The 25,078-nt window shown below is 39.7% G+C and overlaps 1 protein-coding gene across 4 annotated transcripts in view; it reads right to left on the minus strand.

Annotated features, from left to right (window-relative positions):
• PPP1R12A (protein phosphatase 1 regulatory subunit 12A) overlaps positions 1 to 25,078 on the minus strand; it is a 139,974-nt gene that overhangs the window by 84,140 nt on the left and 30,756 nt on the right. For all 4 annotated transcript variants that reach the window (XM_060191360.1, XM_060191362.1, XM_060191361.1 and 1 more), the window contains exon 2: positions 7,610 to 7,740. In XM_060191360.1, coding sequence (XP_060047343.1) covers positions 7,610 to 7,740 — 131 coding nt within the window. The remainder of the gene's footprint in view (positions 1 to 7,609; positions 7,741 to 25,078) is intronic.

The following is a 25,078-nucleotide window of genomic DNA, read 5'->3' on the forward strand; positions in this document are numbered from 1 at the left end:
ATGTGGTGCAAAGCACAAGGACCAGCATAAGGATCCCATTTCGAGCCCCCGGGCTTCCCACCTGCAGGGGAGTTGCTTCAAAGGCAGTGAAACAGGTCTGCAGGTGTCTATCTTTCTCTCCCCCATCTCTATCCATTTCTCCCTGTCCTATCCAACAATGACGATGACATCAATAACATCAATAATAATAACTACAACAAGGAAACAACAGGCAACAAAAGGGAATAAATAAATATTTTTTAAAAATCACGAGATTACAAATTAAAAGAATGGCCACTTCTCAGATGAGTTTTTTTTTTTTTTAAATACTTCAGAGTTCTAACTTTTAACTTTCTACAGGACATATTTTCTCTTTTTTATAGCTTTTAAAAATTTTTATATATTCATTTTATTATTGGATAGAGACAGAGACACCTGCAGCACTGCTTTACCACTTGTGAAGCTTTCCCCCTGCAGGTGGGTACCAGGGGCTTGAACCTGGGTCCTTGTACACTGTAATGTGAGCACTTAACCAGGTGTACTACCACCTGGAGCCCCATCTTTATTTAATTTTTTTAAATTTTAATTAATTTATTTATAAAATGGAAACACCAACAAGACCATAGGATAAGAGGGGTACAATTCCCACCACCATAACTCTGTATCCCATCTCCCCTGATAGCTTTCCTATTTTCTAACCTCCCTGGGAGTATGGACCCAGGGTCATTATGGGGTGCAGAAGGTGGAAGGTCTGGCTTCTGTAATTGCTTCCCCGCTCCATCTTTATTTCCTTAACGAAAGTCAAAGACTTTCTTCTCCTTTCTCATAAGTAAATAAAGGGCTCAGGTAGTGGTTTTCTGGTTTGAACACACACAATATAGTTTGCAAGGGAACAGTGAACCAACGATGCAGGTGTGTCTCTTTCTCCCTCTCCATTTCACTCTTCTTATTCAACTTCTGTCTCTATTCTAAATAAACAAATAAAATTTAAAAAGCTATACAAGAGCGAAAATGAATACATCTTTTTAAAAATAATAAAAATTTTTAAAAGAGGAAGTTTCACATAGACAAAGTTCAAGACCACTTTGCTAGGCAAAATAAATCAGTTACAAAATAACAAATCCTGTCTGACCCATTCGACTCATAGGCACATAAGCTGAAAGGTAGCTAGTGAGGACTGGATGCCGGGAATCTGCATTTGGTGGGAGGAGTTCCGGCACTGCAAAACTCAATTTGTTTCACCGAGAGAAACAAATGTGTTTTATCACATTAAGTTTTAAGTTCTTCTAGACCACGATTTATTTTATTTTATTTAATATTTATTTGTTTATTCCCTTTTGTTGCCCTTGTTGTTTTATTGTTGTAGTTATTATTGCTGTTATTGATGTCGTTGTTGGATAGGACAGAGAGAAATCTAGAGATGGGGAGACAGAGAGAGGGAGAGACAGACAGACACCTGCAGACCTGCTTCACCATTTGTGGAGCGACCCTCCTGCAGGTGGGGAGCCGGGGGCTTGACCCAGGATCCTTAACCAGCTATGCTACCGCCCGACTCCCTATACCACAATTAAGAATAGTTGAACATCATCATCACATTGAAAACACCAATAAGCACTCTGACTTGAGACCCTTGAAGGCTTTCCTTTTTTCATTCAGAGCTTGGGCTTCACTTGTGTGTGATTTTATCACTCCTGGGTCACTTTTTCATTCAGAAAGTGAGACAGGGCGCGATACCACACCTCAGAGCTGCTCACATCTCCACAGGAAGGCATGGGAGCTGCCCAGTGAACTCTCTCTGGTCTGTGAGAGCTACCACCCTTCCCCTTCTTCCCTTTCCATTCTTTGCCAGGGCCTTGCCACTCTGGGCTACTTTTCTCAGACAGGAGAGAGAGAGAGACAGAGAAAGAGACAGACAGGGTGGGGGGCAGGCCAAGGAGCAAAGACCCCACCGCACCACCGTTCTCCGTTGCGGCTGAGAACAGGTTCCCACCTGGGCTGTGTGCGGCAGACCGGGCACATCACATCATTCAGCGAGTGAGTGCATTCAGAAAGCCCTCTTCTTCCGGCACTCGACAGGTGTCATGTCACCCTGAGCCCACGGCCTCTGGTGGCACTCGATGATCTGCCAAGGGTCTTAATGATAGACAGAATGTCTTGGTGCGGCCGGCTTTGTATTACCGTGTTTAAGAGTTGCCACTCTGCTTAAATTTGTAGATTTCTCTCTTCTCGTAACTTTGAACCACTGCTGACCATCCCTTCCATGCTCTTCTTACACCCTCTGCCCCGCCCTTTTTCTAAGACTCCAGAGCCCCCAATGTTAGCTCTTACCGTCCTCTGGGTTCTGCGCTTTTTATTTTAACCTATTTTCCCCTCTGTTGTTCAGATTCAGTAATTTCTACTGTCCTATCTCTCAATTCACTAATTCTTCTATGCCATCAGTCCTGTTATAGAGCCTTCCAGTTGAATTTTCACTTATGTTAATTACTGGATTTTTTTCAATCCTAAATTAAAGTGCTGCCCGCCCCCCTTCAGCATCTTATGTTTTGTAAGTAGCATCAGGGTTTTCAATTGTGCTTTGTAGGATGAAGAGGACAAAGCACAACCTATTTTATCTTTCCAGAAGTGGGGCACACCCTCTCCCATTTTTAATCATCAACAGATTATAGTTTCTAGTATTACCTTTAAAAAATAACTTTTGATCTGTCAAAACCCCAAAGGTGGAAGCATTCTTTTTGCATATAATTCATGTTACCAGTACATGTGTTGGTAATCCAGAAACCCTGCCAAACGTTTTTCTTAACTTCTGACATCATGTCTCACAGTTGTGCTTTAAATCATTTAAATAGGAGGAAAAGCTAATATTTATGAGAAGAATGGGCTGACTTCTGAAAAACAGCTTTAATTTTCTGGCTGTCTATAGACACCTGGATTGTTATTTGCTTAAAAAAAAAAAACTTCAAAACAGGGGGAAGTATTTAAAATTTTCTTCTTAAAGTCAACTTAAAAATAGGAGATCTCAAAAGCACATCTTCAGAATTGGCTATTTCTCTTAAATTTCCCCCAGACCATGATTTGAGTTTTCTTTAGTCATGCACTAAATCCTGAAAACCCACATTTATTTAGTAAAAGTTCCATCTATATATTTACCTTGACACCACAATTTTCAATTGTACAATGTACTGTACAACATAGGCACTGTTGCTCCCAAACCGGTGTCATTACTAGGACCCACATCTATGCGGCTCCTTTGTTCTTGAAGGACTTTTGTTTCTCTACTTCCAGACAGAAAGACTCACCTAGTACAGTGCACAGATCACCATGCTGGAGGCTCAAGTTCAATGCCCCAGTCCCCACCCTGGGTGTGTGTGTGTGTGTGTGTGTGTGTGTGTGTGTGTGTGTGTGTGTGTGTGTGTGTGTGTGTGTAAAAGTAACAGTGCTCTAGGTAGCTCTCTGTCTCATTCTATTTCCCCCTCGCCTCTCAAGCTCTCTGTCTCTAAATAAACCAAAATAATATTAATAAGTAAATTTAAAAAAAAGATTAAAAAAAGAGTTGTGCAATAATTATAAACAATTACAGTGGAAAACAAAAATCCAAGATAAGGTAGAAATAAAAGAAGTGATGAAAGTTAAATACTAAATATATTTTGATGGGTTAGTCAAGAAAAATCCTGAGAATTATGTTTAAAGAATAATCGGCACAATGGAGAAGAAAAGTCAAGCCATAAATAAGGCAATACAAATATTTTAAAGTTATCATACCCTTAACTAGCTAACTCTTTAAGTGACTAGGGAAGACCATGGATGCATTATTATTGAATATTAAACCATCACCATTTTATAATATGAAATCCTCAACAAGCGTATCCTTAAAACCACATCAAACAAGAAAATAAAATATTCTATTCTAGGTACAATGAAATTATAATGCAAGTATAATACAGGGCCAATTTCCTCTACTATGGAAACTTTCATGGCAAAATTAAAGCTGTTCAAGTAAACATATCCTTTAATATCTAAAACAGAAGTCAAGAAAAGAACGGGGTGATGAAATTAAAAACACATACAAACAACAACAAAAATCCAACCAAAACATATATAAGTACTGATCAGAATACTAACATTCCCAAAATACTAATGAAATAAATCATTTAAGTTTTATTATTTAAATATACTTTTAAGTAATGTAAAATTTCCTATGATTTACAAAAAAAAAAAGACTAAAATTAGTTATTCAAATAAGTTAAAGTTACTGACCAATCAGTGGCATTCCTCTAGGCAAACAGAAAACTAGAAGAAATACAGAAATTGACCCTTTTTATAAAAAGCAGCAAAAACAATCAGACACACAGAAACAAACTTAATTAACAAGGGAGGTGGAAAGACTTTTTGTACCAAAAATTATGAGTCACCACTGAAGGAAATAAAAAGATAGGAAGAAAGAAGTGGCAGGACATTCCATGCTTATGAATTAGAAGAAATAACATCATTAACATGATTCTTTCCCAAAGCCATATACAGACTGTAACACACACACGCACACGACTACAACTCAACTATTAACGATGAAATCACTTCCTTTGTTTCATCTTGGATGGAACTTGAACGGGTCATATTAAGTGAGATTAGACAGAAGAAGGGCAAATACTAGGTGATATTACTTACAGGAGGAACTTAAGATGCAAAGGAATGAGAAAGCACAGGATGAAACTTGGACTAGATGTGGCCTGCTGCAGCAGGAAGAAGGACACTGGGATGGGTGTGAGGGAGGGACACTGGTGGAGTGCACACGTCCATTACAGAAAGGGGAGGGAGAACCTGCAGCTCTGTGAAGACAACTGTCTTGGAAACCTTACTTCCCTCACAACAAAACCCCCACCAAACTTTAGAAGAGAATTTATTTTAGCTTTAAAGTGCATTTTGCATATGTATTATAGTACATTGGTTTGTCAGAAAAGTCATGACTTATCCAACAGCCCAATAATTTATCTGTCATGAAAAAAAATTTCTATAAATTAGACTCAAACCTAGTAAATTTGTAATAAGGATTCAGATTCATATGATATTCACAAACACATGATTAGGGACAATTTAGAACACAAATCAAATGTCACACAAGAAAGGAATGACTTCAGAAATCAAACATTGTCAGAAGGAAAAGAGAGAGAGAAGGGTAAAGAAAAAGAAAATTCTTATTTGAAGAAATAGTCTCAGCAAATTTTCCCAAATTGAAGGAGCCACAACCACAAATTCAGAAAGCTTAGGAGCTCTGAGAAAAAATGATTCCAAATCTAAGCTGACTAAGCCCCAGAGTGAAAGTCAAAGAGAAGGAGAGCATTGAAGGCAAGAAGAGAAAGGAAGTCACCTGTAAGGAACCAAGCCCCCTCCCCTGCCCCGCCCCCGCCCCACCTGTGAGACTAGCAGCTGATTTCTCTACAGAAACTCTGTAAGTAACAGTCTCGAAGCAGTGCATGGAGAAGACTTGTGCAGAACACCAGCTAGGTTATCAGTTGGGTTTGAAAGAGAAGCTGGTGCTTTTCAGACAATCAGCTATTAAAGGACTCACTAACACCAAGCTAGTCTTGCAAAAAAAAAAAAAAAAAAAAAGGAACTTATATAAAAGGAAAATACTGAATGGTCTCTCTTGTGGAGGAAATAAAGAAACAAACCAAGGAAACAAGCAAAATCCAATGAAGATAAGCCATTCATCTCCAACTGTACGACTGAGGTTATCAAGGGTGCCTGGCAGTGAGGGAGTGTCTGGGAATGGGGGGGGGGGGTCAGTGGACTGGTGCTGAGGTACTGGTGCTCTGCTGAGAAACAAGGCATGGGAGCACACTCTGAAAATGTTCTCCCCATTCTGAAACACACACACACACACACACACACACACACACACACACACACACACACACACGGGGGGGGGGGCAAGGGAGAGCTTGCACTCACTCAAAAATCATTTCATTGTTGGTGCTGCCACAAACAGTTTAAAATCACCATGGTGCTCTATTTCTTTTCTTTTCTTTCTTTCTTTTTTTTTTGGCCTCCAGAGTTATCATTCGGGCTCTGTCTGCACTACGAAATCCACTGCTCCTAAAGGCCTTTTTCCCCCATTTTGCTGCCCTTGTTGCTGTTATTGTTGTCATAGTTATTGTTGTTGTTGGGTAGGACAGACAGAAATGGAGAGGAGGGGAAGACAGAGAGGGGGAGAGAAAGATAGACACCTGCAGACCTGCCTCACTGCCCGTGAAGTGACCCCTCCCCACCACAGGTGGGGATCTGGGGGCTAGAACTGGGATCCTTATGCCAGTCCTTGAGCTTCATGCCGCTGCACTACCACCCAGCCGCCAGTGCTCAATTTCAATGGGAAACAATGACCAAGCTCAAAAGTTACGAAATTGTAGCATATGAAGAAGTAACAACTCTAGACTCAAGACAAAAATATATAAATAAAAAAGAAGGGCCAGGTGGTGGTGCACCTGGTTGAGCACACATGTTACAATACACAAGGACCAGGGTTCAAAGTCTCTGGCCCCCAGTTGCAGGCAGAAAGCTTCGTGATTGGAAGCAGAGCTGCAGGTGTCTGTCTGTCCCCCTCCCTTCTCAATTTCTGGCTGTCTATATCCAATAAAGAACGATAACCAGAAAGTTAAAATAAATAAATAATAAAAGTTGAATCTGGAACATCATGTAAGCTCAAGAGCAAGGAAGCTTTTAGAGATCACTTTATTTGGTTATGTCCTAAAGAGTTAGAAGCCAACATGAAGACTTCCAAAGCAACTTAATAGTCTTGATGACCAAACATGGCATATAATATGCCAGTCAATAAGGATAATGACTGCAGTGAATTGAAATACATGAAATGTATTTCATAAGCTTGCACTCCTAAAATGACTTAAACCTAAACAAACAAAAAACTAGTGGAACAACTTACTATTAAGAATATCAGTACAGAACAGAATACATTGCCTTTCCTATAAAACAGACTAGAGGTAACCAAAAGACAGATTCTTGTATCTTTTGTAAAAAGAAAGTTTCTTTTACAAAAAGAAGCTAAGTAAATCTTCTTGAGTTCCTTTAAAACTGGGTACTGTTACTTGTAATGGCATCCCAGCTGACATCAAATCTATAGAGAGAACATTATCAGAACAATGTTATTGTCCTTTCAAAGAGATGCATGTTTTTAGAAAAAATATTAATAAAAACTAAGCAAACATAAATGGAGTTGGAAAGCTATACATCACACTCCCTACAGCGAAATGAGGGGGAAAGAAAGACAAAATTATCTGACAGCAAGCTATGAATTGAGGAACAATTCATAATTATATGAGAATATGCTAGGCCATTAAATACCATCCTTGAATAGATTAATACAATTTGACATGCATGCAAAAAAAAAGGGGGGGATATGCATTATTATTTGTACTAATACAATCTTCCAAAATCCAAAGGGGGTGGGGGTGGGAGATAAGAGTGGAAGACTTATCAATAAATAACGGGATTCCAGAGACTACTCGTCTTTCCCAGTAAGAGCAGTTTTCAGACTTAAGGGCTCCACTCACTTCACACTGATAGGAACACTAGGTTTCTAACCCTAGGGCATGTGGGTCAAGAAAACACAGAACTGACTTACTCTGCAATATCAAGATATCCACAAGAAGCAGCTGCATGCAGTGGTATCCAGCCTTCGTTATCAGGTTGATTAATATTTGCTCCATTTTCCACCAGAAACTTCACCATTTCCACATTGTCATCAATGCAAGCCTAACGGTAAGACAGAAAGGATAATTAGACAAAGTTAGAATCAACACTTCCAATGCATTAACAGAACAATTTCCTTATTTTGCTGCGTTTACGAGTACTAAGTTGGTCTGCTACTATCTTGATTATATGAGAATCAAACTGGCCAAAGAACCAAACTGAATTTGAAAAATAGGTGCTTGACGTGCACATGCACCTGAAACCTGGGAAGTGGCTAAAGCACTGCACTCTCAAGCATGAGGTCCCAAGTTTGATCCCCAGCACCTACTTCACCAGAATGATGCTGTGCTTCTCTTCTCTCCCCACCCCATCAATAAATCAATCTCCAAACAACACTAATATGCCATCGGTGACATCAAAGAATCACATTAAAGGTGTGTGTGTGTGTGTGTGTGTGTGTGTGTGTGTAGGAGAGAGAAAGAGAGAGAGAGGACAGCAGGATGATGACAGGAACTGTCATTACTGGCATTCTAAGTAGAAACAACTTCACTGAGCAGTTGTGCTATGACTTACTGGTGCATGGACCAAACAAGTCACCCAGTGTACCTGTACCTGTACCTGTACCTGTACCTGTAAGCACAGAGTAAGATTAGGCAGCTAAAGCTAAACAGAACACAAAGATAACGTGGGTCTTCCATCTGTTACACACCAAGCAAACTTCTCACATGCCCACCAGTAACAGTGAGTCAAAACACTTAAAAAAGAGTTTCAGAAGAGATTTGAAAAACAAACAAACAAACAAACAAACAAAAACTATTCAGGGTTTTTGATTAGATAAATGACATGACCAGAAAAACAGTTCTGAAAAGTTACTGAAAGCAAGAGTTCCAACAGAACAACAGCAGTCACTCAGAATGGCTTCCTATTAAAAGAAATAAGAGAAGCCACAAGACCTGATGCTGGACAAGGAGGGCAAAGAGGTCAAACAGGAAAGTAGAAGTCACAGGGTCATGAAGCAGTCTGGGGAAAGAGAGGTCTTAGCAGCACCCGTGGTGAACCTACAGATATATGCTTTTCTGATCAGGTGTATCCAGGGGCCAGCTGGATGTGCAGGCTTACAATTTTGAGAATGTGATAAAAACAAACAAACAAACAAACAAAAAGCCATCCACTTGGGCGATAACTGCATTGAGGTAATAAGACAAGGAACATTACACTGTTCAGGAAGTACCATCAATAGTAAGGGACTACTCTATAAATAATAAGATTAATTCCTATCAGTATCTTCTAACTGGAAGAGAAGAGCATTCACGGTGTTTTCCTGAACATCACGTGGTGACTGAGGGCTGAGAGACAGTGAAGCAGTAGAACACAGGACTTCAATGTGAGGGGTCTCAGGCTCAGTTCCTGGGACAATCAATGATTCTTAGTTTTTCTGTACTAAGATTGTGCTGGCTCTTTGGGGGTGGGCTGGGAGGATATACAGGAGTAGCTATTTCCCATCAGAGAAACAGAGTTTGTTTTGATTTAAAATGTTAAATGTTTTTTGCAGATTTATTTACTTTAAGGAGACAGGCAGACAGGGTTTGAGTACTGTTTAGCTCTAATTCTCGGTGGTATATGGGGATTGAACCTAGGAGCTCTGGGGACTCAAGCACAGAATCTGGTGTGCTATTTTTAAGTTAGCGTACCTTAAGAAATGCTAAAACACCTAAAGTAGCAAATGGTAAACTTGCTTGTCTCTGTCTTTAAAGGCCAAGGTACCTTGTACAGTAAGTGACACAAGCTTAGTTACACTAGTCTGACAGTATAAGCTTCTGAAAGGTTTGAGTAAGGATGAGATGTTAAAACCATTGTCACAAGATACAAATTACAGGAGTCTTCTGTTTGTGGTGTAAAGTATTCAGAGACGTTTTCTCAAACATTATAAAGCATATACAAGAGCCTGGCCAAAGTCATTCCCATAAAAATATTATTGCTAAGAGAATCAGAAGTTAACACAAGGCAGCACATTAGGAGACATATGACTTCCTTAAAATAGCTGACTAAATATGGTCCGTTTAATGAACCATAGATGGCGGGAAGCAGAACAACTCAAATGACCTCCCAAAAGTTCATCTTCTGGTTCTCTTAGATGTATGTCCAGAGCAATCACCAATTGTGTATCCTCACCTCTGTGAGGACTCCTGAGGTACTTGATTTCAGCCAACAGGCAGCTTTGTCATTCTGAGCTGCCAACCAACTTAACAGTCTAGTTCAAGTACATAAAATATCTCAATTTTATAGCAAAGGGGATCTAGTTTCTTTTCACACACATTTTAAGGAAAAGGCTGAGAAATCTAAAAATAGTAAGAGTTGAATAAAGGGGACCAGGAAGAGAAAAAAAAAAGTTGAATAAAGGGGTTATATGTTGTTGACTTAAAAAGTAGACAGTCTATTACTTAAAATCAGGTTTTGGATGGGGCTTAATAGCCATTAAATTTTATTCCTAGAAGGGATAGAAACACATGCGTAGTAACTATGTGATTCAGCTGTATAAAATCACAATCACCAAACAATAGTATTTGAAATCAACTGTTTGCTTCTTGTTAAGAGCAGTCTGGAGCAAGACTGTCAGGAGTACCCAGTTCTGCCAGGTGCACTGGTCAGGTACACTGGTAAATTACCTAACCACCCCCACTTAAATTTTTCTTTAAAAGAGTATCATCTCCCTCGCCACACACACATTTTCTCATCCCTCTGTGAACTTTAAAAAAGAGAAATGGAGCGTTGCCAAGCATTTCTTTTAGTACCACTTATGGTAAAAATGTCATCCTGTGATTTCTAAGAACATAAATAATTTCAGGAAGCACTAACAAATCGCCAGGATTAAGAACCTCCTTCAAACTAATTTTGTATGTAAACACTGTATCCAAGTTCATTCAACAAATTATATATGACTCGGGAAGAGTAAAGCAAAAGCTCTAGTTGGGGCCGGAGAGACAGTACAGAGCTTTGGCATCACAAAGGCAGCTCCAGCACTGCGCTGTCTTGTCTTTCCCTCTCTGCCTCTCAGTCTGAATGGGGGAAGGGCTCAAATGGTAGTCACACATGTGCAAGGCCCCGGTTACAGAGAAAATTTCACTGTTTAAGTGTGATTACAACATCCCACACTAACTGCAATTGCAGTTAGCTGAAATAGTGTCAAATTAGCGACACAATTATTGATGAGCAATAGACAATTTATCTAAATACATGCACTCTCTTGATTTGCAATGACTCAAGATGCTTTATGACTCTAAGGAAAAGTCAGTTCTGTTCCACTGATGGGAAGAGAATTTGTGATTACACTAGAAAAACAATCTCCACACCGAGCATTCATGCAAATGTAGATGTTTGGTGAAAATACTTAAAGAGAAATTCAACTGGAAATCTTTAAGTTAGTTTTTTCTCTGTTTTAAATAAAACTTAATTTGGACATGTGCCGAAGACTTCTACTAGAAAAACAATGAGGAACCCCAGTCAATAGTCTTATACTGAAGAATGAAAACAGAAATATCCTGGTCATGCATTTGGACTGGAAAATAGATGGGCAGACAGTTTTAAGAGCTCACCTACTGAATTTAACTTTTGTTTCTATCCTTGCCATATGAGTACGACATTTAGATTAAAAAATAAAGACATATCCACACAAAAATCATACATCTGACTGATTTGCAGTTTCTTCTGGGTTCCTGTCCTGATTCATTGTGGTAGCAGTTTTATTTGTTCTTGATTTAAATAAAAAAAATTAACCATAGATAAGGAAAGTATGCAAGCAATAATAAACCTAATAATCATAGAAATGAAGAGAACTATGGAGGAAAGGGCTATCAGAATTAGGGAAACAAGGGATGAAACCCTCAAGGAAAATACTAACTACCTTGAGGTAATTAGAGAAGTGAAAGCTGAAATAGCTGAGCTAAAAAGCCAATTAGCAGAACAAGCTAATACTATAACTGAACTGAAGAAAGAAGCTGAGGGGAGAGAATGCAGATTAACGGAAGCAGAAAAGAGAATTAACCAGACAGAGGATGAGCTAGAGAAAACTAAGAAAGAGGTAAAAGAGCTCAAAAAGAGATTGAGAGACACTGAAAACAACAATAGAGACATATGGGATGATCTCAAAAGAAGTAACATTCATATAATTGGCCTACTAGAGGAAGAAAAAGAGGAAGGGGAAGTAAACATTCTAGAGGAAATAACAGAAGAAAACTTTCCGGCTCTAAACAACAGAAAGGACATTAAGATTCAAGAGCCCCAGAGAGTCCTAAACAGAATCAACCCAGACCTAAAGACCCTAAGACACATCATAATTACAATGAAAAGAAGTAAGGATAAAGAAAGGATCCTAAAGGCTGCAAGAGAAAAACAAAAAGTCACATACAGAGGAAAACCCATAAGACTATAAGCAGACTTTTCCACTCAAACTCTAAAAGCCAGAAGAGAATGGCAAGATATCTATTGAGCCCTCAATGAAAAAGGGTTTCAACCAAGGATAGTATATCCTTTCATTCAAACTAGATGGAGGGATCAAAACCTTCTCAGACAGGTAACAGGTAAAGGAGGCAACCATCACCAAGCCTGCCCTGAAAAGAGGTTCTAAAAGACCTCTTATAAACAAGAACATCATAATACTTGCCATATATCAGAGCAAATAAAAAACTGTTGAATAATGGCACCACAATACAATAAATGCATAGTATCAATAAATGTCAATGGCTTAAACTCACCCATTAAAAGGCACAGAGTGGGAGGATGGATCAGAAAACACAACCCAACCATATGCTGCTTGCAAGAATACCACCTGGCCCAACAAGACAAACACAGACTTAAAAGTGAAAGGATGGAAAACTATCATACAGGCTAATGGACCACAAAGAAAGGCAGGAACAGCCATTCTCATCTCTGACACAACAGACTTTAAATAAAGTAGCGCATGGCGAAAAGCACAAGGACCGGCATAAGGATCCCGGTTCAAGCCCCCGGCTCCCCATCTGCAGGGGAGTTGCTTCACAGGCGGTGAAGCAGGTCTGCAGGTGTCTCTCTTTCTCTCCCCCCTCTGTCTTCCCCTCCTCTCTCCATTTCTCTCTGTCCTATCCAACAATGATGACGACATCATCAACAACAACAACAATAAAAAGAAAATAAGGGCAACAACAGGGAAAACAAATAAATATAAAAAATTAAATTAAATAAAGTCATAAAAGATAGGTAAGGCCATTACATACTGACTAGAGGATCAATTGATCAAGAAGATTTAACAATTATTAACATCTACGCACCCAAAGAGGGATGATCTAAATATATCAAACACTTACTGAAAGAACTACCAAAATGTATCAATAGTAATACAATAATAGTGGGAGTCGTCTTCAACACCCCACTCTCACACTTAGATCAACGAAGCAGAGAATCAACAAAGAAACAAGAAAATTAAATGAAGAGATGGACAGACTAGACCTCCTGGACATTTTCAGAATTCTTCACCTCCAAAAACTGGAATACACATTCTTTTCAAATCCATACAGCACAACCTCAAGGATAGACCATATGTTAGGCCACAAAGACAGTATCAACAAACTCAAGAGCATTGAAATCATCCCAAGTATCTTCTCAGACCACAGTGGAGTAAAGCTAACATTCAACAACATAAAATTACTATACATAAAATTAAAAACATAAAATTACTAAAAGCCACAAAATCCGGAAACTCAACAACATGCTACTTAAGAACCACAGGATCAGATAGGCACTCAAACAAGAAATTCAAATGTTCCTGGAAACAAATAAAAATGAAGACACAAGCTATCAAAATATTTGGGACACAGCTAAAGCAGTACTGAGAGGGAAACTCATAACCATACAATCACACATTAGAGAGCAAGAAAAAGCTCAAATAAATAAGCTTACCGCACACCTTACAGACATAGAGGAGAGGAACAAAGGAACCCTAAAGCAAAAAGAAGGGCAGAAATCACTAAAATTAGAGAAGAAATAAACAACATCGAAAATAAGAGAACCACACAAAAGATCAATGAAGCCAAATGTTGGTTCTTTGAAAAATTAAACAAGATTGACAAACCCCTACCCAGATTCACAAAAAAAAAAGGGGGTGGGGGGGAAGACTCAAATAAATAGAATTGTAAATGATATGGTTTAGTCAGTGTTTCCTTTTTATAAATAAAAAAATTAAGTAAAAAAAGCAGGGAGTCGGGCTGTAGTGCAGCGGGTTAAGCGCAGGTGGCGCAAAGCACAAGGACTGGTGTAAGGATCCCGGTTCGAACCCCGGCTCCTCACCTGCAGGGGAGTCGCTTCACAAGCGGTGAAGCAGGTCTGCAGGTGTCTATCTTTCTCTCCCCTCTCTGTCTTCTCCTCCTCTCTCCATTTCTCTCTGTCCTATCCAACAATGACAACAACAACAATAACTACAATAATAAAACAACAAGGGCAACAAAAGGGAATAAATAAATATTAAAAAAAATTAAAAAAAAAAGAATTGTAAATGATAGAGGAGATAGCATGACTGACACCACAGAAATCCAGAAAATCATTCAAAACTTCTAGAGAAGCTAGAGAATCTGGAAGAAATGGAAGAATTCCTAGAAACATATGCCCTTCCAAAACTGAACAAAGAAGAATTACAAAACCTAAATGCATCAATCACAGACAAAGAAACCGAAACAGTTGTTAAGAAGCTTCCCAACAACAAAAGTCCTGGACCAGATGGCTTTACAAACAAATTCTACAAAACCTTCAGGCAACAGTTAATACTTATATTTCTAAAGCTCTTCCACAAGATCGAAGAAACAGGAACACTCCCTTCCACTTTCTATGAAGTCAGTATAACCCTGATACCAAAAGCAGGTAGGGACACAACAAAAAAAGGAAAACTATAGACCAAATATCTCTGATGAACACAGATGCCAAAATATTAAACAAGATCCTGGCCAACTGAATACAGCAGTATATCAAAAAGACTGTTCATCAAGACCAAGTGGGATTTATCCAAGGAATGCAAGACTGGTTCAACATATGTACAACAATCAGTGTCATTCACCACATCAATAAAAGCAAAACCAAAACCACATGATTATCTCATTAGATGCAGAGAAAGCCTTTGACAAAATTCAACACCCATTCAAGCTCAAACACTACAAAAAATGGGGATAGATGGAAAATTCCGTAAGATAGTGGAGTCCAAATATAGCAAACCTACAACCAACATCATACTAAATGGACAGAAGCTGAAAGCATTCCTCCTCAATTCAGGGACTACACAGGGCTATCCATTATCACCATTACTCTTCAACACAGTATTGGAAGTTCGTGCCATAGCAATCAGGCAAGAAAGAAATCAAAAGAATACAGATTGGAAGGGAAGAAGTCAAGCTCTCACTATTTGCAGATGATATGATACTATACATAGAAAAACCTAAAGAATCCAGCAGAAAACTACTGGAAGTTACTAAGCAATATAGCAAGGTGTCAGGCTACAAAAATCAATGTACAAAAATCAGTGGCATTTCTTTATGCAAACACTAAACCCAAAGAAGAGGACATCCAGAAATTACTCCCATTCACTGTTGCAGCAAAACAAATAAAATATCTAGGAGTGAACCTGACCAAAGAACTGAAAGACTTGTATACTGAAAAATATGAGCCATTGTTCAAGGAAATAGAAAATGATAACAAGAAACGAAAAGACATCCCATGCTCATGGATTGGAAGAATTAATATCATCAAAATGAATATTCTCCCCAGAGCCATATACAAATTTAATGTGATACCCATCAAAGTTCCACAGAGCTTCTTTAAGAGAATAGAACAAAAACTACGATCATTTATCTGGAACCAGAAATCACCTAGAATTGCCAAAACAATCTTGAGGAAAAGAAACAGAAATGGAGGCAACACACTCCCAGAACTCAAACTAGATTATAAGGCCATCATCATCAAAACAGCCTGGTACTGGAACAAAAATAGGCACACAGACCAGTGGACCAGAACTGAAAGCCCAGAACTAAACACCCACACCTATGGACATCTAATCTTTGATAAGGGGACCCAAAGTATTAAATGGAGGAAGGAGGCTCTCTTCAATAAATGACACTGGGAAAACTGGGTTGAAACATGCAGAAGAATGAAACTAAACCATCTTATCTCACCAGATAAAAAAATCAACTCCAATTAAATCAAGGACATGGATTTCAGACCAGAAATTATCAAATACTAGAGGAAAACATTGGTGGAACACTTTCCCACCTAAACCTCAAGGAGATCTTTGATGATACAAATCCAGTTGCAAGAAAGACAAAAGCAGAAACAAACCAATGGGACTACATCAAATTGAAAAGCTTCTGCACAGCCAAAGAAACTATCACACAAACAAAGAGACCCCTCACAGAATGGGAGAAGATCTTCACATGCCATACATCAGACAAGAGACTAATAACCAAAATATCCAAAGAACTCAGTAAACTTTGCAACAAAAAAGCAAATGACCCTATCCAAAAATGGGCAGAGGATATGAACAGAACATTCAATAAAGAAGAGATCCAAAAGGCTAACAAACATGAAAAATTGCTCCAGGTCACTGACTGTCAGAGAAATGCAAATGAAGACAACACTGAGATACCTACCACCTCACCCCTGTGAGAATGGCATACATCAAAAAGGACAGCAGCAAGAAAAGCTAGAGAGGCTGTGAGGACAAAGGAACCCTTCTGCACTGCTCGTGGGAATGTAAATTGGTCAACCTCTGTGGAGAGCAGTCTGGAGAATTCTCACTAGGCTAGACATGGACCTTCCATATGACCCAGTAATTCCTCTTCTATGGATATACCCTAAGGACTCCGTAACACCCAACCAAAAAGATATGTGTACGCCTATGTTCATAGCAGCACAATTCATAATAGTTAAAACTTGGAAGCAATCCAGGTGCCCAACAACATATGAGTGGCTGAGAAAGCTGTGGTATATATACACAATGGAATGCAGTGCAGCTATGAAGGACAATGAACCCATCTTCTCTGACCCATCTTCGATGGAGCTAGAAGGAATTATGTTAAGTGAGCAGAAAGGTAAAGACCAGTATGGGATGATCCCACTCATAAAAAGAAGTTGAGAAAGAAGAACAGAAAGGGAAACTCAAAGTAGGATTTGACTGAATTTTGAGTAGGTCACCAAAGTAAAAACTCTGGGTTGAGGGTGAGAGTGGATGTTCAGCTTCATGGGATGGGGGCTGGGATAGGACAGAGTCTTTTGGTGGTGGGAATGGTGTTTATGTACATTACTATTAATTTGTAGTCATATAAATCACTATTTAATTAATCTGAGAGGGGAAATACTGACTGAATGTCTCAAACTTTTTTTTTTACCAGAGCACTGTTCAGCTCTGGCTTATGGAGGTGCAGGGGATTGAACCTGAGACTTTGGAACCTCAGGCATGACAGTCTATTTGCATAACCATTATGCTATCTACCCTCTGCCCTGTCTCAAACTGTTTAATGCACAGACTATAGGCTGAGTCTTTTAAATGTTGACTTTCTAAAAAGCTTAGAACAAGAAGAACAGAAGCAACTGGTGACACAGCTATATACAAATAATGTCAAAGGACATACATTACAGTGATGTTGTGTATGATATAGCAAATCCTAATAAAGGGATATTTCAAAGTTAACCCAATTGCCAAATAATATGAATATAGCAATAACTATCTATTGCTTTCTTAAACCCTAAGATAGCAGGAACCTCCCACTTTCTCTATAGAGTCTATATTTCCCCCAGTCCTGGAACCTCTAGGGTGGGGCTCACTTTCCTGCATGCTTTTCTCAATTCATACCAAGTAATATTGCATCCACCGATCCCAACCTAATCAACACAACAAGTGCCACCTCAGTGTGCTTCACTTCAGACTGTGTCCAGAGATGTCACGTGTGGAATGTCAACCCTTCAGCCTCATTACTTGGGTGACACCTTTCCTTTCATAGGATTCTCTAATTCCATTCCAGGTGGTTTCACTTCCTAACAAAGTCCCAAAACCTATATATAGACCAGGTCCTGTGAGACAGAGCATATGTTCACATGTATCCATAAATTAGGGCAAAATATATACCTGAAAGCAAAAGTACACAATAGTTTGCAGTGAGTCAGTATAAAGTTCATAATGTTCATAATACTGTCTACTTAGACTTAGATACCCTCCTCACCTATTTCCCTCACTCACTCCAAAGCTAACCTTATCAAAGCAAGGACTGCAAAAGCTGAATAAGGGCAAGAGACTGGCATACTTTAACGATGACTCTTACGTCACTACCAAGCTACCTCATCAGCTGGGCCCTATTCGGGGAGTCCTGAGATTCTTAAACAGACATGATGGGCCAAGACCTCGAATAAATCCCTCTCTCCATTGTTACCGGTCAGGTTCCAGATGCACGCATGATGCCAACCAGACTTCCCTGGACAGACAACCCCACCAATATGTCCTTGAGGTCCAGTTCTGCAGAACCCTGCCCCACTAGGGAAAGAGAGAGGCAGGCAGGGAGTATGGATCGACCTGTCAATGGCCATGTTCAGCGGGAAGCAATTACAGAAGCCAGACCTTCCATCTTCTGCACCCCATAATGACCCTGGGTCCATACTCCCAGAGGGTTAAAGAATAGGAAAACTATCAAGGGAGCGGAGGGGATACGTTCTGGTGGTGGGAATTGTGTGGAGTTGTACCCCTCTTATCCTGTGGTTTTGTCAGTGTTTCCTTTTTATAAAAAAATAAAAAAAGAAAGAAAGAAAAGAAATGGGGAGGGGAGTCAGTTAAAAATGTTTGAGGCTTCCCTCTTCTAAAATGTTTCCTATGGGTGAGAAAAATACTTAGTATTACTTAAAACATTCAATTTTCACCAAGTAATTAAGCACTGAATGAGAATGCCAAAACTGGAAACCAGAGTGTTCAAAGACCAAAATGCAAGCTTTATTTTCTTGGATTAAAAAAAAATTTTTTTTTTTAAACCAAAGCACTGCTTGGTTCTGGCTTGTGGTGCAGGGGATTGAACCTGGGACTTTGGAGCCTCAGGCATGAATCTCTTTGCATAATCATCATGCTATTGGTCCCCCCCAGCTCTATTTACTTGTATCAGAAAAAAATGTTATTTTCTTACTGATAAAAGATCTACCAAGTAATAAGTTAAATCTAGATCTTTGAAAGCCAACAATTTAATTCAAGGGCTAAGTAAGGGGAAAGCATTTCTCCTATAGTAAAAAAAAAAAAAAAATCTTTTAGGAATGTTGTGTCCTTTATATACAGTTCCTACTATATACCAAGTACGTAGTAAACACATGTACAGGGCTGGGGAGATAGCATGATGGTTGCACAAAAGTTTTTCCTGCCTGAAGCTCAATCCACCGCAGCACCATAATCCAGAGCTGAGCACTGCTCTGACCTGTATCTCTCATTAGAATAAAATAATAATAATAACTTAAAAGAAAAAAAATCAAACACTTGTAGAATGAATCAAAATAAAATGCTAGTTTCTCCTTAGCCCAGGTCTCAGGATATCTATAATCAAATTAGAAGATAAGCAGGTAAAGGAGAAAATTGCCAAGTCACTTCAATACAACAATGTGTTAATAAAGAAACAGTCCGGGTGGGGTAGATAGCATCATGGTTCTGCAAAGAGACTCTTATGCCTGAAGTTCCAAAGTCCCAGGTTCAATCCCCTGTACCACCACAAACTAGAGCTGAGTAGTGCTCTGGTAAAAGTAAGAAAAAGGAAAGAGGGAAAGAAAAAGAGAAGAAATAAAATGAAAGGGGAAAAGAAGAAGGAAGATCGGGGAGGGAAGAAAAACCTGCAGTGATGCAAAAAACCCGACAGAGGGTGGTGCAATGTGGAAGAAGGCACAAGAAAGCACTGTGAGCTCTGGCCTTACAGTGGTGCTGGGAATCAAACCTGACGCCCCTGGTGCTATTTCTCAACCCTAATAACATACTGACTAAAACGCACCATCAAAGTAAAATAGTGACTCCTAGTTAAAACAAAATATAGCCAGTTAAAGTAGCAAATGGGAGGGGGTGAGGCGCAGGTGGCACACCTGGTTGAGCACACACATTATAATGCACAAGGACCAGGGTTCAAACCCTGGTCCCCACATGCAGGAGGAAAGTTCTGCAAGTGGTGAAGCAGTGTTGCAGGTGTCTCTCTGTCTCTCTATCACTCTCTTCCCTCTCAATTCTTGGCTATCTCTATTCAATAAATAGAGATAAAAAGATTCCAAATATGTAAATAAAAAGGAACATATCTATGAATGCTCCCAATAGGAAATACAAGGAGAAAAGCAATAATGGGTGAACGCCAATTTCCTGCTATTTCCAAGTCAGGAGACAATCTCCTTGTAACTGGAGTACAGTTTTAAAATTCCAATGCAAAGTATTCACCAGCTACTCTCTTAATCTTAATGGAATGCTATTTGCTTTTTTTTTTTTTTTAAATCTATCTGGCCATTACTTCTAGTCCAGCTGTTTTCTTTTGGCAAGGTAAAGCAAAAACTAACTTAATACTTAATTAAAATAGTGTATATGTGACCTTTGTAACAAAGATCTCATCACGATTTTAAAAGGTTTCACGGCGTGTTTTCTATGCAAAAGTGCACTGTGACTTCTCCAGCAACCTAACAGACAACCATCATCCAATGTACACATATTATATTTTTTAGCATGCAGACGTGGTGCCTCGTTCATAATGGATTTATACTTCCTGTTAGTTATGTATCGGTGACTTACAGGATGACAAGGTTACAGGGTACAGTTTCCCAACAAGCCCACCACTGTAGTTCTGTGGCTCCCACCGCAACCAATTTAGTTACAAAGTCTTAGGAAGACTTCCTTCCTCTTTCTTTCCTCCTTCCTTCCCTCCCTCCCTCCTTCTTTCCTTTTTGCAAGTTCATGTATTTCAGCCATCTATATTCTACAAAGACTAGCTCAAAATTATAAAGAGCTGAACAGAGGACTGGGAGCTAGACTGGCAGCAGAGAGCAGAATATGCATTCCTTGCATACCCAGTTAAGAGGCTTGGCACTGCACGAGAACAGCACGCCAGGGGGGCTTCATGGAGGAGTAACAATGAGTATTGAAAAAGAAAAGAAGGGTGGGCAAAGTATTAATGGTATTTGTCTCACGGTCGTGAACCGCCACATACGCTCTTTTCCCTGTATGTGGGCAAGACTGTGTCATTTGCCTCTTAGCAAACTGAGGTAACAAGATGGAATACTGCTTTTGAAATGAGGTTGTTGCTATTATTATTTCAACGCTGGCTTTCCTCTGAGCAGGCACTTTCTCGTGGATCACACACAACCTCACAATCTGCAGTATCAGGTAGCTGCCCTGTTTTGACATGTGGCAAAGATAAGAGAACTGCCCATAACCACACAAGTGAGCAAGGAAGTGGCTCTCCACCGGCGGGTGACACCCTCCTCAACCTTTCAGCCCTGAGATGAGACCAAAGTCCCCTCAGTAGTGTGAGTCTCCCATAGGAGACTCTTAAACACAGCCACACTCCTCAACCACGGACTACGTGAGGTAGTCAATTTAAGCACTGTCAAGCTTCTAAGGAACACCGAAGGGACTTATACCAGCCTTTACTGTTTCAGTTTTTAGGTAAACTAGTTCCTTTTTGCCTACTCTCTATTATGTCTTTCTCCTTATTCTAATTCTTCTTAAACGTCAGCAGATAGTCCTTTATAGCTAAGAATCATCTAAATGTAGAGCTATCTCTCCATTTCCACACATTCAAAGCTATGATCACACTCAGATTCAAAGCTATTGACACTCTGGGTTGAGTGTACATGCTACCATGTACAAAGACCCAGGTTTAAGCCCCTGGTCCCCACCTGCAGGGGGGGAAGCTTCATGACTGGTAAAGCAGGGCTGCACATCTCCTCTCTCTCTCTCTCTCTGGTAGAAAGAGATATGGGGGGAGATGGGGCACGGCCTGGGTGGTTGGTGCACCTGGTTGAGTGTACACGTCACAATACGCAAGGAACCGGGTTCTAGTCCCCAGTCGCCACCTGCAGGGGAAAAGCTTTGCAAGTGGTAAAGCAGGGCTGCAGGTGTCTCTCCCTCTCTTATCTTTCCCTACCCTCTCGGTTTCTGGCTGTCTCTATCCAATAAACAAAGAAAAAGCCAAAGCAAAAAAAGACGAATCACACCTATATATTTATATAGAAAAGAATGAGGGGTGCAGAGATGGGCACAGGGCACAGCACTGAAGCCTCCCTGAAGACTGGAACCTGCGCCACAAACATGGCAAAGCAGCACACTACCCTAGTGAGCTATGCCCTGGTTTGCAAGACATTTTCTAACTATTAAAGTCTTTTTTTTTTTTTTTTTTTAGCATGGGGTGGATAGCATAATGGTTATGCAAAAAAGACTCTCGCGCCTGAGACTCCAAAGGTGCCAAGTTCAATCCCCCACGGCACCATTAGCCTGAGCTGAGTATTTTTTTTTTAACATTGATTTAAAATATAATTTTTTCCCTCTCTTTTTAACCACAGCACTTGTCAGTTCTGGCTTATGCTATTTCTCCAGTTATCTCCCTTCCTCTCTTTCACTCTGCCAGTAAGAAAACTGGAGACAACTTGCCATTATGCATTCATAACAATGTACCTAGAAAACATTAAACAGCAATCAAATACTGAACAATGGAGTAACTTATAAGAATGATTTACCCTGGTTACAGAGACAGAAATCTGTAATGTAGTTAGAGTTAAATGTACAAATGAGTGATATTCATGGATACTGTGAAAAAAAATTATATTCTTCAAAGCAAAAAAGATGACTAGGCCTAAAGAAAGTGATACCAGTGTAGAAATAAATCAGTTTTAGTAACCCTTCGAGCCTGTTGTTCATGGATGTTCCTACCTTTCTATAGCTGCTTGCCCTACTCAGGTAGGAGTTTCAAGGTAGGACAAAGTCCAAGCAATAATTTCACTTTCACTTTCTTCTGTTACTTCCTGCCATTAAAGAATCCTATGCCTCCTAATTGTATCATATGCAGACACGAGTTCCTCCATTTCCTGCATACTGAGATCAAAAAAAGAACTGCTTTATAAGTTACTCTTTAAAAAATTAAATTACATAACCAACACCATGTAGTTTTTACTAAAATAACATTAGCGTTCTAGCATAAAACTACTGCCACAAAAGGAATTCCTTCCACTACTTAGACAGACTCCCAATGCACACAAGGTTCTTATGATTTTGCTACTGTGGTAATAAAAGTAGAACACTAAGACAAAGTGAAAGCCAGCCTGTTATTTTTTCCCTTCTTTTCTTTTGGAGTGCTGCCTTGCATTTCACTGAGTCCAAAAGCTAAGTCTTGACCATATATGGCACTGGGATTCCCATGGATGGAAAGGTCTAGGCCGTACTCAAACCCCGCGACACTGAAATAGGTGTTACTTCTCTTCCCTATTACAGAAAAGTATTAAGTATTCAGAAGAGTAGGGGAAAAAAAATCAAAATCAAATAAAATCTCAGGGACAGGATGTTACATTGTCAGTATATTCATGAAACTGACAATCGGCAAAGCCTGTGGGACAACTGGGCTGATCCATGCTGCTGCCAACCATAAAGATAAGATGCACTTCGAGTCAGGATCAACCTTGAAAAAACTCCTTGAAGAATCTGTGTCAATGAGCCCTGAAGAACGACCCCAATACTTGGAGAACTACGATGCTATTCAGCTAACTCATGAGACCAGTGCCCATGAAGGTCAGACTGAGGTACCAAGTGCAGATGAATGAGCAGATCTTCATTTTGCTGTGTCAGCTCACGTAGATGGGCATCTCTACGAATCAGATGAGCGCAAGTCATTTCCAGTTAACCACGGAGAAGCTAGTGATGACACTTCACTAGAGGGTGCCCCACAGCAGTCTGCAAGAAGTCTATGGGGTGTGCCCCTGTTGAATTAAGATTCAATGCGACTGCCCTTTCTGTAGCAGCTTGTCAATGATGGGAACAGCAAATAATGTCTTATTTGCAACATGACAAGTAGATATCTGCTCCCACACACCAATGCAAATTTCTTTGATATTTTCATTAATGTGATTGATTAAACTTTCTGGGAATTAAAAGAAAGTAAAATCTGTCACCTTATCTCTTTTGACAGCATCGGCATTACTGTCACCCCTTAATAATCTTTAGAAGAAACACTGTATACAACTGGCCAAGAGAGATACTGGCAAATATATATATATAAAAAGACTATTACTATCCCCATGACAACACTCATTAGAATCATCAAACAAGTAAATGCAGTTAAACTTAAGGTTAACTTAGACCCCACTGAAGTCCTTGGTGTATCTCCTCTCTAACGTAAGGCCAGACCCCACAGACCCAATACCAGTCTGGATACAAGAAATGACATGTAATACTTTCACCCAGTGGTGAAAGTCTAAGCTTATCAGACAAAGAGAGGACTAGACAAGCTGAAAAAGGGCAAGAGATCAGCTCAGTTAATTATAGCTTTTTTTGGTCACTACCAGATCAACCCATCATCTGGGGCTCTAGTCAGATAATCCTTGGATTCCCACAGAAAATATAATCTACCTCTGGTATATCTCTTTCTTTACCATCACTTGGTCATTTCCATTATCACAAGCCCTCTTGTGGGCCTCTCCAGGACCTCGCCCTCACTGTAGAGCAGCAATGGCACAGCCTGCCATACTCACCAAAGCGAGGCTGGGTCAGTCTACTCTGCCACGTAGGGAAGACAAGTCCTGAAATGAGAGCAGCCTAGAATGTTCCCAGCTGTGACCATGAACTGTGAGCTCAGACTGACAGGGATTCAGAGGTCACACAGGCTCCTGTGCTAAATAGGAATAAATATGGGCCCTGGGTCAGGTCGATGGGGTAAACAGTTAATTGTAATTACATACTTTCTTCAAGTTTGGGAGCTACTCTCTGCCCTGATCCAGCTTTCTAGCCCTATTCTCAATTCTGATACTATCTTCCCTGACTATTTTTACTCTACCTGCATGTTAGCTATCAAGTTAAAGCAAAAATTACTAAAGTCATGGGCCCTTAGGAATATATATATATACCTAAAATAGATTTCCTACCTTTTTTCCACCCTAAGATTTCTATTCTCATCTGCTCTATCTTTACCTTTTAGTCCCTGTTTATTAAACATGTTTTGTCCTGCTTTGTATCTTACTGCCTTTCAGCTACCAAGTTGTAGATGCTATCATGATTCTATCTGGACTTCCCTGGACAGATGAACTCACCAATGTGTCCCAGAACCTCATCCCTTCAGAGCCCTACCTCACTAGGGAAAAGACAGAAGCAGGCTGGGGATATAATATAGGTTGACCTGCCCACACCCATGTCCAG

Source organism: Erinaceus europaeus, chromosome 5, assembly GCF_950295315.1.
Source record: "Erinaceus europaeus chromosome 5, mEriEur2.1, whole genome shotgun sequence".
Taxonomy (NCBI): domain Eukaryota; kingdom Metazoa; phylum Chordata; class Mammalia; order Eulipotyphla; family Erinaceidae; genus Erinaceus; species Erinaceus europaeus.